We start from the raw sequence: 13,119 nt of genomic DNA, 5'->3' as shown, positions 1-13,119 counted from the left end.
CAGAGTTTTATTTTGTGATGAAAACCGTTTAGAGTGTTTTAATGAAAGAATTAAGAGATGTGAGACAAATCAGTTCACCAACTCCAAATGACTTGCATGAAAATATTTTTCTTGAAATTTTTCAGTTGTCACTGGATGCTGATCTTAATTATTTAGGTTTCTTGCTGGCGTGAATTAAAAAGAAAAATGCCTTTTTTAGTTTTACTTTGGAAAGTAGATGCTGTGTGGATGGCTTGTATAGTTCTAGTCTTAACATTTAGTTTCTTCATGGTTTTGGTGCTGTAAGTATATTTTGTAATTATATAGTTTTAATCTTCAGCATATATAATTGACTTTGTGTTCTACTTTAAAAGTTACATCTTTAGAACAGCAATAGTTTTTGGTATTTCTTTGGGTCTCACTACTTAAATGAAGCCAACTCATTGTCATCTCACAAGTCATGCTGAATAATCTGTGTTTGAGGGAACAATTGTCACAGTAATTGACTGTAACTCATACCCTGTTGATCTGAGGGGAGGATTCACAAGAATTCTGTGGTTGTTTATTGTTTTCTATGAATTTGGTCTTTGCCTTTAACCAATAAGGTACTTAAATTACTGACTTGATTTAGATGACCTGTTTTACAATAGTTAAAAAATCAAACAAAAGACTCCTAGTGTTTCTTTGTCTCTGTATAAGTACTGTGTAATATATTGCTTGTGCTGTGGCAGGTCAGAAAATTAACATTGCTGTATATTTAAAAAATCAAGTAAGAGTCTCTGAATTGGTACATTATACTTTGTTAAACAGTGGCCAATATATTGATATCAAAGAGCAAAAGTATTCAGTAGCAACAATGTTGAAAAAACTGTCACATCTCCATGGCTTAGATTTCACAATTGCATATTCCTGCCACTCCCTGAGCGACAAGTTTCAAACTGTCTTTCTGCCAAGTTGGCTCTCCAGTAAAAGTAGATGTAGGGTATCTTGGCTGGATTTCCATTCTGTAATGGCTTAATGTTATATGTCTGGTAAGTCTACACTGTGTAACAATAACTGTTTTTATTTATCTCTTGAATCATGAAAGTCTCAAGCTGTTTTGGTGACAGAATGGATATGATGCTGCACTTTCATTGTCACACTTGCATATTCAAACTGGTATTTCCAGACTGATTTAGGGCAAATGTTACTGTTGCAAACTTCAAAAGCTGCATAAAAGCTATACATAAATATACAGGATGAAAGGGTGTAGGGTCATCATGAATTAGGGCCAGTATGAATTACTGGTAAAAGCACAAGCCATTGGTTAGCCAACCCTAGGTACACATCCATGTTTTTTGAGATGAGGGACTATCACACTAATTTGGAGGTCAAATGGGAAATATGGAAGACAGGAAGAAGAATATGCTGACGTTCTGTCCCCTGAGGGCAAAACCAGCAAAATTCTTTTGGGTCTTAATATCTGAAAGTTGTTTTGCTGACTGTTTGCTGACTGGCCAACATGATGAAGTGATGACTGTGCTCCTCAATTTTTTATTTTTAGGCAATGAAACTGTTAGGCATTTGGACATTTCAGAGAGTACCTGAGTGTATTCACTCATGGTAACTGGTAGTCCAAAAAGTTCTGCAACTATTTTGAAAAATTTCAGTTTTTTATCATATGAAGGTAAATCACCAGCAAACTTGCTTTACTTGTTAATACAGACTCATGCAGCCAACTCACTTCACATAGGGAAGTATCTCAGTAGGAAGTAAATGTATAATTGAGTCTGTGGTAAAGTCTGTAGAGAAGCCAAATCTGAACTGCAAGGCTGGATATAACAGGTTGCCCAGAGAAGTTGTGGATGCCCCATCCCTGGCCGTATTCAAGGCCAGCTTGGATGGAGCTCTGAGCAACCTGATCTAGTGAAAGGTGTCTATAACAGGAGAATTAGAACTAGATGATCTTCAAGATCCCTTCCATCATTCTCTGGTGCTTCTCTGATGCTTCTCTGATGTCTAGAAGAGAAAGTTTTCTGTAGAAGGATGTAATATCTATTTGGACTGAGATAACTTACTTCATTGGCATACCCTGATTACCCAGGGAAACTTAATTCTTTTTGAACCATTCTGTTATTGTTGTTTCCCAAGCTGAATACAGTTTTGTTTAGCAGATTCTGTCACAAAAAGCTGAGGTAGGTATTTGGCATGTTTGAATTCAAGTGTGTTGGATTAATGGTGAGTTGACTTCGAATTAGGTTATGTTTATTTTGATGATAATCAGCTCATATGCTATATATGAATATTATTTGTAGCTTATCATGGTAAATAACAATGAGGTTTTTAATTTTTTTTAAGTTTTTTCCTATAGATATAGGAGTGTGGGTTTCTATTTCCCCAGTAATAGCTGAGTGCTCTTCAGGAGTGCATTAAGTACTAGCGTGGCTGTGTTCTATGGATCAGCTTTGTTGTTCTCTCTGTCAGGAGAGTTGTTTTCAAAGTATAATATTTGTTGTGGTAGAGTGTGAGCTTTTTACTAAGTACTCTCTATACATAGTGAGCAGGGAAAGATCAAAAGGAGGTTCTGGGCATTTTGTATGAAAGATAGGGAAATACCACAAACTTCTCTGTGTTACTGCCTTCCCTAGCTGGGGGAGGGAGGGGCAGGGATGAAAAGCAAAGTAAGTTTATAGATATAGTTATATATAGTATTTTATGATATTATAGACATTAATTGTTATATAAAATGCATAGAGATATATTAGATTGTTATATATATATTTATATATTTATATTGTTATATGAAATATATACTGTTATAGTATAATATAATACGGTATAATATATTATAATATATACATTAGATTAGATATTAGATAAAGGTTCTTCACCCAAGGGTGGTTGAGCACTGGAACAGCTCCCCAGAGAAGTGGTCACAGCACCAAACCTGACAGAGTTCAAGAAGCATTTAGACAATGTTCTCAGGCACATGGTGTGACTTTTGGGGATGGTTCTGTGCAGAGCCAGGAGTTGGACTTGATCCTGGTAAGTCCCTTCAAATTCAGTGTATTCTTATGATTATAAGACAAACATAATCTCTAAATATATCTAAATATATAGATAAAAAAGATGGTGCTTGCATTCACGGATACCACATATACCATATATAAATGCTTTAATACTTTTATTTCACAGTGGCGCAGTGTTGCAGTATACCTGCTGATTGAATCTGTTGAGCATAGCCCTCATCCTGGTATTTAGGATTAGCTTTCAGCACAGGTGTTATCCATGTTCAGAATGGAGGGATACAGATCAGCAGGATACTCATTGGTGTGTTTTTGGCTCATGACAGAAAGGGAGGCTGTGTCCAAATGAGTATAGCACAGACTTGGCCCCTGGTAATCTCCAAATAAAAGTGCATAGGCTGTTGCTGGACTTCAGTTTTTAATTAGACTAGGAACTGTTCAGATTTTTTTTTTTTCTGAGTAGTATCAGTTAACTTTTTTCAATGTCTTCACTTCCCAATCTCTTAGGTGATAGTGACTGGAATGCAGGTGTTTGCTTCTACTCCTTACCAGTAATGCTTCATTCAATAGAGTAATATTGGTTTTGCTGCTACAGGCAACATTGCATACAAGGAGAGTGGGAGTGTGACGCACTGGGAAATAGCTGGGTAGACATCTAAAACTTGCTGAACTGCATTTCATATGAGTCTGTAATGAGATGACTCTTCTGAAATACATTTCAAGGAATTGCCACAGGTTTCTAGACTGTAAACTCCTATTTCCATAGAACAGAAAGACAAAATGATGCGAGATGTGTGTGGATGCAAGCACTGGCACTGTTTTATTTAGCAATGGCTTCTTTGAGTATGCAAAGCTGTTAGCCTTCTTTTTCCTTCTTTCTTTTCCTTCCCAGATGCTGTCTTTCACTGATCTATTTAGGTGGCATAATGAGAGAGGCCTGCTGCTGAAGGTTGCACTAATAGTAACCTGACAGGATAAATTGTCTTCCCATGAAAATATGATCCTGAGGTACTGGGGAAAAAAGAGTAAAATTGGAACCACAAGTGACACGAATTTTAGGTAGGACGTGAAGCCTCTTGCTGAATAAAACTTCAGAAAAATGAGTAGCCTGTGAAGCAGTATCTTACCAGGCTAAGTTGGCCCATTATTGATTGGAAAGTTCCTACTGCTGAACATGTGTGTTAACCTGGACAGGTGGATTGAAGTGAATATTGTGGGGTCCACGTTGCCAAATATGCTGCTCTTCCTGACCTCCCATATATCTAATTGATTCAGTTTAGCAATGGCAAAGTTCTCTGCAAGGGTATTATCATGAGATTCCCGCTGTCAGTTTTTGACATGTTTTTCTATTGAGAATAGCACTTGGAATTGCTGAACTAACATAAAATGTAAAATGTTAAATGCCTTTTAATGCTGACTTGTTTTTCTTTTTAAGGAGGATACATATATGGCGATAGCTAGACAGGTTTTGAGGTGGTAAAATACCTTAAGGGATTTAATACAGCTTCTCTCTTTCCTTCTACGAAGTGTGTGAGTACCAAGTCCACAGAGCTAAACCGGACTTTTGCCAAGACCCCTGAAACCACCAGCTTATTTCTATATAGTAAAATTGTTTTTGTGTATCTATTTGAAAGAATGAGGACAATGGAGTATCAGCAAATAAACTTTAGTTAGCGATGGTTGCCTCCTTTAGTGGTCAGTGAATAAAATGGCCTTCGCTATTGTTGGTTACTTCAGACTACTGGAGCGTGATGTGCTGAAAGCTGCAAGTTATCATGGCAGAAAGTCTGGTGTCAGGTAATGTAATTTATGTGAGAGCTAAAATTTATGCTGGAGAGTTCTAACTAGACTGCTTTTCTAGAAAAAATGAACAATGTAAAGAAAAACCTTGTCATTTAATAAATATTTTACTTAGTAGTGTTTTGGTAAGAAAACGCTCAGATGAGTGATCTGAGACAGGATAAAATGGTTTCTTAGCAATTTTCCTAAGTACTCCAACATCAAATCTAGACTATGTGTCCATAATGGCTTTCTGAATGCTTATTTAGGAGATGTAAATCACCACTGACCTATGGCATTAAGATATTTTTTCACCAACATGACAAGATATCAGTAATCCAGAATTTCAAATGATCATTAGCATTTCTTCTTTGGTTAGTTTTTAATCTTTCTTCTTTTGGGAAACAGTCACGCAGGAACTTGTAGGCAAATATTAGATGATAAATTCAGTTATTCCATTTGCAGTGGTTCAATGGAACCCTTGTCTTGTCTTGGGTAATTTTTAATTTTAGTTTCATATAGCTAGAACTCAATGTACTGTAAGATGTGAAACTGATTTACAGTGGGGTGTACATGATAAAGCTACCATTACAGATATATAACCATATAACTATATTACTTCCTTGTTTCTCTCGGTGTGTCGGTGCAGACCATATCCCTTCTCTCGTTGGGCCTGGGTCGCAGCGGTCTCCTGCCCTGGTGGCAGTGACTGCATTTGGCGTTTCAGACGGAGATCGGAGGCGCCTGAGGGCTCTCGGGGCGGGAGAAGGCGGCTGCTGGAGGGCTTTTCCCGGCTCCCCGCGGCCTCCTCGATGGTTTTTCCCCCGCTCCCCGCTGCCCCATCGCGGCTCGGAGCTCCCGGCTGCGGCCTGGCCCGCGGCCCAGCGGGGGCGCCCGAGCCCCGCCGGTGGCGGCGCCCGGGACCTTCCTGCGGCCGCGCTGGTGGCCACTCGGGGACGCGAGATACGCATAAAACCTGTTTTTCTCTGAATCAGAGTCATTGCTTTTTATTTTCCCACCGCCCCACCTTTTTCTTCTTTTACTTTTTTCCCCTCTCATTTTTTCTTGTGAGAAGTATTTCAGAGGAGCAGCGGCTCCTCTCATGCTCTTCCAAACAGCCCACTCCTGGCTGTCTCTTACTGTGTCTGGAAACAGCACCTTGCTGTGTATTGTGTCACTTTGCCTCGGAACGTCTACACATTGACCTTATCTCAGCTGATGTGCAAAATAAGCAGATTAGTGGTTGTTCAGTCATTTAATTTAAAATGGGATACTGCTAGCTGGTGAAATAAACCTTGGAGCTCTTTGTGGTGAAAATATCAGCACCTTGCCCCACTGGAACGAGTCAGCACTGCTGGGAGGCTTAGGGTCATTATGGGACTCTTCAGTCTGCTGGATTTCTTCTCTAGAGTTTAATTTCATTATCAAGCAATTTGATAATTTTTATATTTATTTTTGATGAAAGAATATTCTAACACTTCTCCCTTTTGAGTTTCTGATAAAGGATTCATTATTTTTGAGGGAATGACATCCGGGAGAGGGCCAGTATTGGTTGCAGTATCCAATGCAGCAGAGGATGAGGAGGTTCAGGCTGAGTCCTTGGTTTGCTTCAACCATCAGAATCATCTGGGTTTTCAGGGACACCTTCTAGAGGAGATTGTGACAGCAAGGAGGAGGTTGCTTACCTCTGAAATATAGTAACTTTCAGAAAGCTGACAGTACATCTCTGCTTAGACCACTGTGCTAAAACCTGGCAGCTGTTAGTCTTGCGCAAAGAAGGCAGAACTGTTCTGGTTTTATTGTATAAATCAACTGTTTAATTGCATAACTTTTATTTATCATTATCATTCATTATCAGTGAATGTGAGGGCTGAGCTTAAAAGTTATGCATCTGTAGTGGCACTGTCTACCTGTCATTTGTTAAGAGGGTTCTTCTGTTTTTAAAAATTCAGGTTTTATTTGTCTTGTTTTGTGCAATTTTTTTTCCTCCTTCTGAAAATAGTCTGCCGGTTTGTTTAGTTTATTATGATAATTTTCGAAGTTAAGGAAGAAAAAACTGGACTCAACATATACTTGGTGCCGTAAATGAATACACTGATGAAAAAGTGTCTAAGTGGGCTGCAATGTTGAAGTCTACACTTAATGTTTTTTGAAAAGTTTTAAATGTCTTGCTCCCCCTAATAGGAAGTACAAGCCACAGTGTACTGATCTTTCTGTATTTTTGCTTCTCGTGGTAATGTTGGAAGTGGCTTCTGAAAGATGTTTGTTTGTTAAAACATTGTTCTTCCTAGGATGTGTTACTACATTATGGAAATTTTTTTTTGGTTTTGTGCAGGAGGAGCTCAGAGAACTACATGAAGAACCAACTGATCCTCAGGCACAACAGGAAATAATTAACAGCATTGAAGAAGTTTATTTTTCCAATGATTCCTTTGATATTGTGAAATATGAGTTAGAGGTAAGCTGTCATCGTAGAAGAAAAAATGGAAACATAACAAAAAGTAAAGACCAAAACTTTGCTTGTTTCAATAAGCTATTTTTGTTTCATAGATCTTGCATTAATACAGTACTCTATTTCCCTACATCATCGTGCAGTTGTGCAGAGCTTCTACCTTTGAGGATTGGTGCATATATATAATGTATAGTCTCTTCTTTTACTGTGGTGGAATGTACTGACAGACATTTCATAATTTAAACTATAATAAAAATGTTAAGATAGCTGAGGAAACAAATCTGTTCTATATTTGTGTGTATTTTTAGCAATCTGACTGAGACAATTTCTGTGATTGGATGGTTGTATGTATACATATATGACATAAAGTAACTTTGAGGTAATTATAATATATGAGGCAATTATGATCATATGTTATATATCTTAACACTAATTGATTTCAGTATCTATCATTTGAAAAAATAGATTAATTCTGAAAATTAGATTACAGAAGCCATGTTTCTTTAATGAAACTGATTGCCTAGCTAATACTATGTCTGACTTAACAGTCTTTAATTTCTCACTGATTTTAATTTATTATGTAAATGCAGAGGCTTCCTCCAGTACTTAGTCTTCAAGAACTGGAAGAGTACAGAGACAAACTAAAACAACAGCAAGCTGCTGTAAGTATTTTCCTCTGTACCCCTTACACAGTTTGTTGTCTTATCTGTAAGTCTAGCAAGAAGTGTAACTGAAAAAGATTTGATTTCTTAACCCATTAGATACTAAGTTTTTTTTTTTTATATCATGTTATGTGCCTTCATAGTAGAAAATCATCACTAAATCATATAATCATATGAAATCATGGAAGTAATCTTAGTGTTAAGTATTGTAACAAAGAGCAAATGTGCTAACTATTTCTTTAGAAACTTGACTTTTTGAATATTTATCTTGTAATGTTCAACACAGTGCTGAATAGTGGAGTAGTATCTCTGAGGGATTTCTGGCAATGTAAAACATAAAATGGTTTAAAAAGTCTCTCCTTGAAAATGCTATTTTCTCTTGCTTTTCATTTGCCAAAATGCTAATTGTTCACACGTGTTTTTTAGTGAACACTGATACAGAGTTCTTATATAATAAGTCAATTGAAATGTAATGAGTACTAACTGTGAGGAATGAAGAGAAATAAGAGTTGCAGCATTTGAAAGGTACTTGTTACATTGCAGACTTAAATTTTCTATTCATGTATTAATTGCTGTTTCATTACTCTTTTGAGATGAATAACATAGTACAGGAAACAAATCTATTAACTTTGGCATTTGGAGAGTATCTGCAAGTAAAATAGAAGTAATAATTCTAATTCATGTCTTCAAATAAATGCAATATATAGGAGAATTTTGCATTGTTAACAATACATAAAGCAAGTGCCTTCTGCCTTAGACTGCTTTCTCTATAATATACCTATGAAATTTTGTGAAATATTAGTGAGAAGTTGAGGAAATGAATATTCCATGTTTCTCACCAAGATTTATAAGGAAAGAAGTTGGAAGTGAGTGAGAGATAGTAATTATTTTGTGTGGTGGTAGTGGTGGTGGGTTTTTTATATTTTAAGAGGACATCTAGTGGTGACTTTGTTTTGCAAGGAAGTGCTCTCAAGACTGAGACAACTTCACTGAGATATGCTTCACAATCCTAATATGTGTTATCAATGTCTTGGCCATGTTTTGCTCTCAGGATGGGAGCTGGCTGCAGCTGAGGGAGTAGTTTCAGAGCATGGCTGCTGCTGAAACATTTGAACTGGAAAGTGCATGCTGCTAATGAAAAATAGGGGAGAGAACTGAGCACAAGGCTTCCAGTAAATATGGCCAGATGTGTCTTTCTTTTAGAGTACAAACAGGTAAAAATTCTCAAAGCCAAAAGTTTTGACAAGAAACACGTGCCCAGTTCTTCCCTCACCATCCCCCCTAGTCAGGATTGGTCCTTGCTTGTTACTTTCTCAGTCTCTTCAAAATGTGTTTCTGGTATAGGAAGGAATTATTTCCTCCTTGGGCATGTGCCAAGGTGCTAAAATTTCTTATTTCTGTATTGCTGTAGTTCATGTCCTTAAGTCATATTTTCAGGTAGAGTGTGAGAGACTGTTGCATGCTTTCTTTTTGTGTCTTGGTTATTATCCATTTATCTTGTGATGGGTCATTCAGAGAGCTGTCTGTCTTAAAGGTGTCTTTCATGGAAGACAAAACTGCAGAATGTTGTATGTTGTTAGTTCAGTCATAAAAATATTTTGATTGTGAATAAATTATTAGATAGAGGATTCAAGAAACCTGTTGACATTCACACAGTATTTCTGCTTTTGCAAAAAACGAAATACTGCCTTTTTCACTTCTGTACCTACAGCTGGCAGAGGAATTTACGATAGTAGTTTGGAGATAATAGCAACTTCTAAGTTTCTGTAATGCAAAAAACTTAAATGAGTGTGAATTACAGGTACTAGAGCTCTGATCTTCCACTTCTCACTGACTTAACATCTGCTTTTGCACAGCTGATCTTGGTCATCTGTTTGTTTTCAGAGTCACTGTAGATTTTTTTTCTGTAGTTTGCTCATTAGTTTTCCATTCCACTGGAAGGATCCCAACTTGCTCAAACATTTTTTAATGTATGTATCATAACAGCTTTAATTTGTAATCATCTTGATATAGACAATTTGGATTAGAAAGGGTTTTTAGTTGTATGTCTGCTAAACTTCATTTTAATTAGTATAATATCCTTAGCTATGTTGTTTTTTCTTCAGGAAATGAAGTATTTTTTACCGATGTGATTAGGAAAGAGAAAATTATTCCTTCAGCAAATGTTATTGGGAGGCATTGATGACCATGGTCACATTCACTGCTTGCAGTTGCAATTCAGGATTCCAAGACTTTGGAATTGGCACAGCACAATTGTATGGAAGATGCCAAAAGGGGTGTGACAGTTTGGAAATAAATGAAGTAACTGGGGGTAATATTGCTCATCTGAAAAAATATCTGAGAGAGCAGCTTGGAACCTCAGAAAGAAAAATAGTATCACTAAGTTCTGAGAAAGTGGAAAAAAATAAGTGCCTGTGGCAGCTACATGTCAATGTTGAGATTGTTATTAGTCAAGGGTAACTGAGGATTTGCAAAACAAAAAGAGTGTAAAAACTGAAAAGAAATATAGCTTTCATTCATCTGTACTGCTTGAACATTGCTGAACAGTGAAGAATAAAACTGTTATGTTTATAGTAGAGCATTGAATAACTAGCAGGTATGTCTATGTCCAGAAGTTTTTTACAGGTACAGGACTAGATTGAAGAATATGTTGCAAAAAGAAGGTGAAAATTTCACAGTGCATAGACTGCAGAGTGTACAAAATTTCTTAAGAGCCCCAGGGTCATGTAGGGTTGTGTAGCATTTGGCTTAATAATATCTTATCCTGACCTCACCTCACTCTGGAGTGGTTCTTTTGCTGTCCTGCAGAGGAAAGCTTTATTAGTTATGGATCAACTAAAATGTTAAGAACAGCTGAAAAGTTTTAGAATTGCTTTGTGGTTCTGGCCTGCTTTTGATATGGAAGGAGAAAAGCAAAGCTGGGTATATTCCCCTTATCTGCATTGCCCCTGATGACATTGGAATACTTCAAAGACCATTTATGTGCATGTGCTCTTCCAGAGGATGGGAATTAAGCTGGTGGGGCCAATGTAAGTTTGTTATAGGAATGCTGATTGAAGTGCTCAACTTTGTGCTATGTTTGCCCAAACAGTCAAGTTTCCAAAAGGCTCTTTGTTTCTCTTTGCCAGTAGTGCATTGTGGGCTAGCTGTCATAGTCAGTTTTATTTTATTTCTATTTCTGGGAGTATTGTTCCCACAAAAGAATATAGAGCCATACCAATAATTTCTCTGTCATGTTTGAAACCATTTCTTGAATATTTTCAGTCCCTGATGGAAAACAAAACTGAATGTACTATTCTCAAGCTGTAATTTATATGACTATTACTGTTGGATTTCTTTTTAAGTTTCTGCATTTGTAGACAAGAGATTGATTAAGGTAGTGTTATTAGTTATTAGTTTAAAACCACGACAGGTAGCAATACCCAATTTTTAAATTCAGTACAGACAGTAGCTCTCAGGAGCATTCTACTTAGAATTATACTCAGAGCAGTGGAGAAAATGTTAAAATGTACATATTCTGTGTTCTAAGGAAAGGGTATAATGTGCAGAGGGTGCATATTCATTTTGACATAGTTTTAATTTAATGCAATATCAGTCTCAAAGGTAGGTGTCCTTATGTTACAGGTGTTGTGGTTTAACTCTAGATGGCAATGGTGTATCATGCATTCTTCTCACTCACTTCTCCACCAGTGGGGTAGGGGGAAGAATGGGAGGAGTAAAAGTGAAAAAGCTCATGGATTGAGATAAAGGTAGATAATGCAGAAGAAATAGCTAAAAAAATAGGTAAAGCAAAAGCAAGTGAAGCAAAACAAGGAGTTAATTCACTGCTTTTCATGGGCAGACAGCTGTTAAGCCTTCTCCAGGAGAGCAGGGTTCCATCATGTGTAGCAGAAATCATGTGTAGCATCATGTGTATAGCATCATTTGTGAAGAGAAACTCTTCACTCTGAGCATCCTTCCCTTTCTTCTCCCCACAGCTGTGTATGCTGATCATGACACCATGTGTTTAGGGTATCCCATGGGTCAGTTGGGATCAGCTGTCTTAGCTATCTCAGACCTTAGCTCGCGGGTTTGTGCACCCTGGCCCACTTGCTGGTGAGGTGGTTTGAGGAGTAGAAAAGGCCTTGATTCTCTGCAGGCACTGCTCAACTGAATCACCTCTGTGTTATCAAGACTGGTTTCAGCCCAAGTCCGAAACAGCCCCATACCAGGTACTTTGGAGAAAATTGAATACCCCAGCCCAAGCTAGCACACCATGTTATATGGCTGATTTAAATTTGTACTCCAGCAATAGCATGAGCAAAATGTAAACACTCAAAGCGTCCCAAATTATTTTTATTTGCTTTTCTAGCACATTCTTTAACAAGCAGAGAGTTAAGTAAGTAGTCTAAAATGCCCATTAATCGCTAGATGGAATTGTGAACATTTCTCTTACCTTATTTCTAAGGAAAGCTGATAGTAACTTTTACAATTTTTTTTATATGTTGCTGTGGAATATTTATTAATAAATTTGAAAAATGCAGAACTTAATGGTAGAGAATCACGAATTTGTAGAACTTCAGTATGGGCATGACCTACTTAATTGAGATTGCTATGTATCACATGGCGTGTTCTTCTTTTTAAGGTATCTAAGAAAGTTGCAGATTTAATCCTTGAGAAACAGCCTGCATATGTTGAGGTAAGACAACTAGCACTTAATTTTCAAGAATAAACTCCTCAATTTTGTGCTGCTATCATGCTGCAGTTGTGTCATTATAGTAATTTGTAGTAGGGGTGCTAGTTCCCCGTTCTAACCAGCTATTTTTGTATGCTAAAGCTCAGTTTCTATAGTGAAAACCAACAGCGTATATTGAGTTGAAAAAAGTCATTAAGATGATAAAGGTTTTGGCATATGGTCATTTTACAAGGCTTTCTGAAGAATTCAGAATTCATGAATTCACAGGCTTGGCTAATCCCTATAATGGTCTTGGAACAGGAGCTGCTTTAGTGCCCCTGTTTACGAGTGGTGTCACATCTTATTCCATAAGAGAAAGCAGTAGTGATCTTTCTTAAGATCATTTAACTGCCACTAATCTATGGCAGTTTTGAGAATCACAGAGTCACAGGATATGTTGTGTTGGAAGGGACCCACTAGGATCATTAAGTCCAGCTCCTGTCCCTGCACAGAACCGTCCCCAAAAGTCACACCACGTGCCCGGGAGTATTGTCCAAACAATTCTGCAAAGTGAAAGTGGTGGTTGTT

The 13,119-nt window shown here is 37.4% G+C and overlaps 1 protein-coding gene across 1 annotated transcript in view; it reads left to right on the top strand.

The window, feature by feature from the left end:
* The window catches only part of VPS50 (VPS50 subunit of EARP/GARPII complex), a 76,499-nt gene that overhangs the window by 2,701 nt on the left and 60,679 nt on the right, over positions 1 to 13,119 (top strand). Inside the window, exons 3-5 of the mRNA XM_005518801.3 lie at positions 7,099 to 7,221; positions 7,806 to 7,877; positions 12,502 to 12,555. Of these exons, the coding sequence (XP_005518858.2) occupies positions 7,099 to 7,221; positions 7,806 to 7,877; positions 12,502 to 12,555 (249 nt within the window). The remainder of the gene's footprint in view (positions 1 to 7,098; positions 7,222 to 7,805; positions 7,878 to 12,501; positions 12,556 to 13,119) is intronic.

The sequence above is a fragment of the Pseudopodoces humilis genome, chromosome 1 (assembly GCF_049639895.1).
Source record: "Pseudopodoces humilis isolate 2021_Gansu_Grassland_sample_001 chromosome 1, ASM4963989v1, whole genome shotgun sequence".
Lineage (NCBI taxonomy): Eukaryota > Metazoa > Chordata > Aves > Passeriformes > Paridae > Pseudopodoces > Pseudopodoces humilis.
The sequence above is the reverse complement of the archived record's forward strand: the minus strand, read 5'-3'. Positions and strand labels throughout refer to the sequence as shown.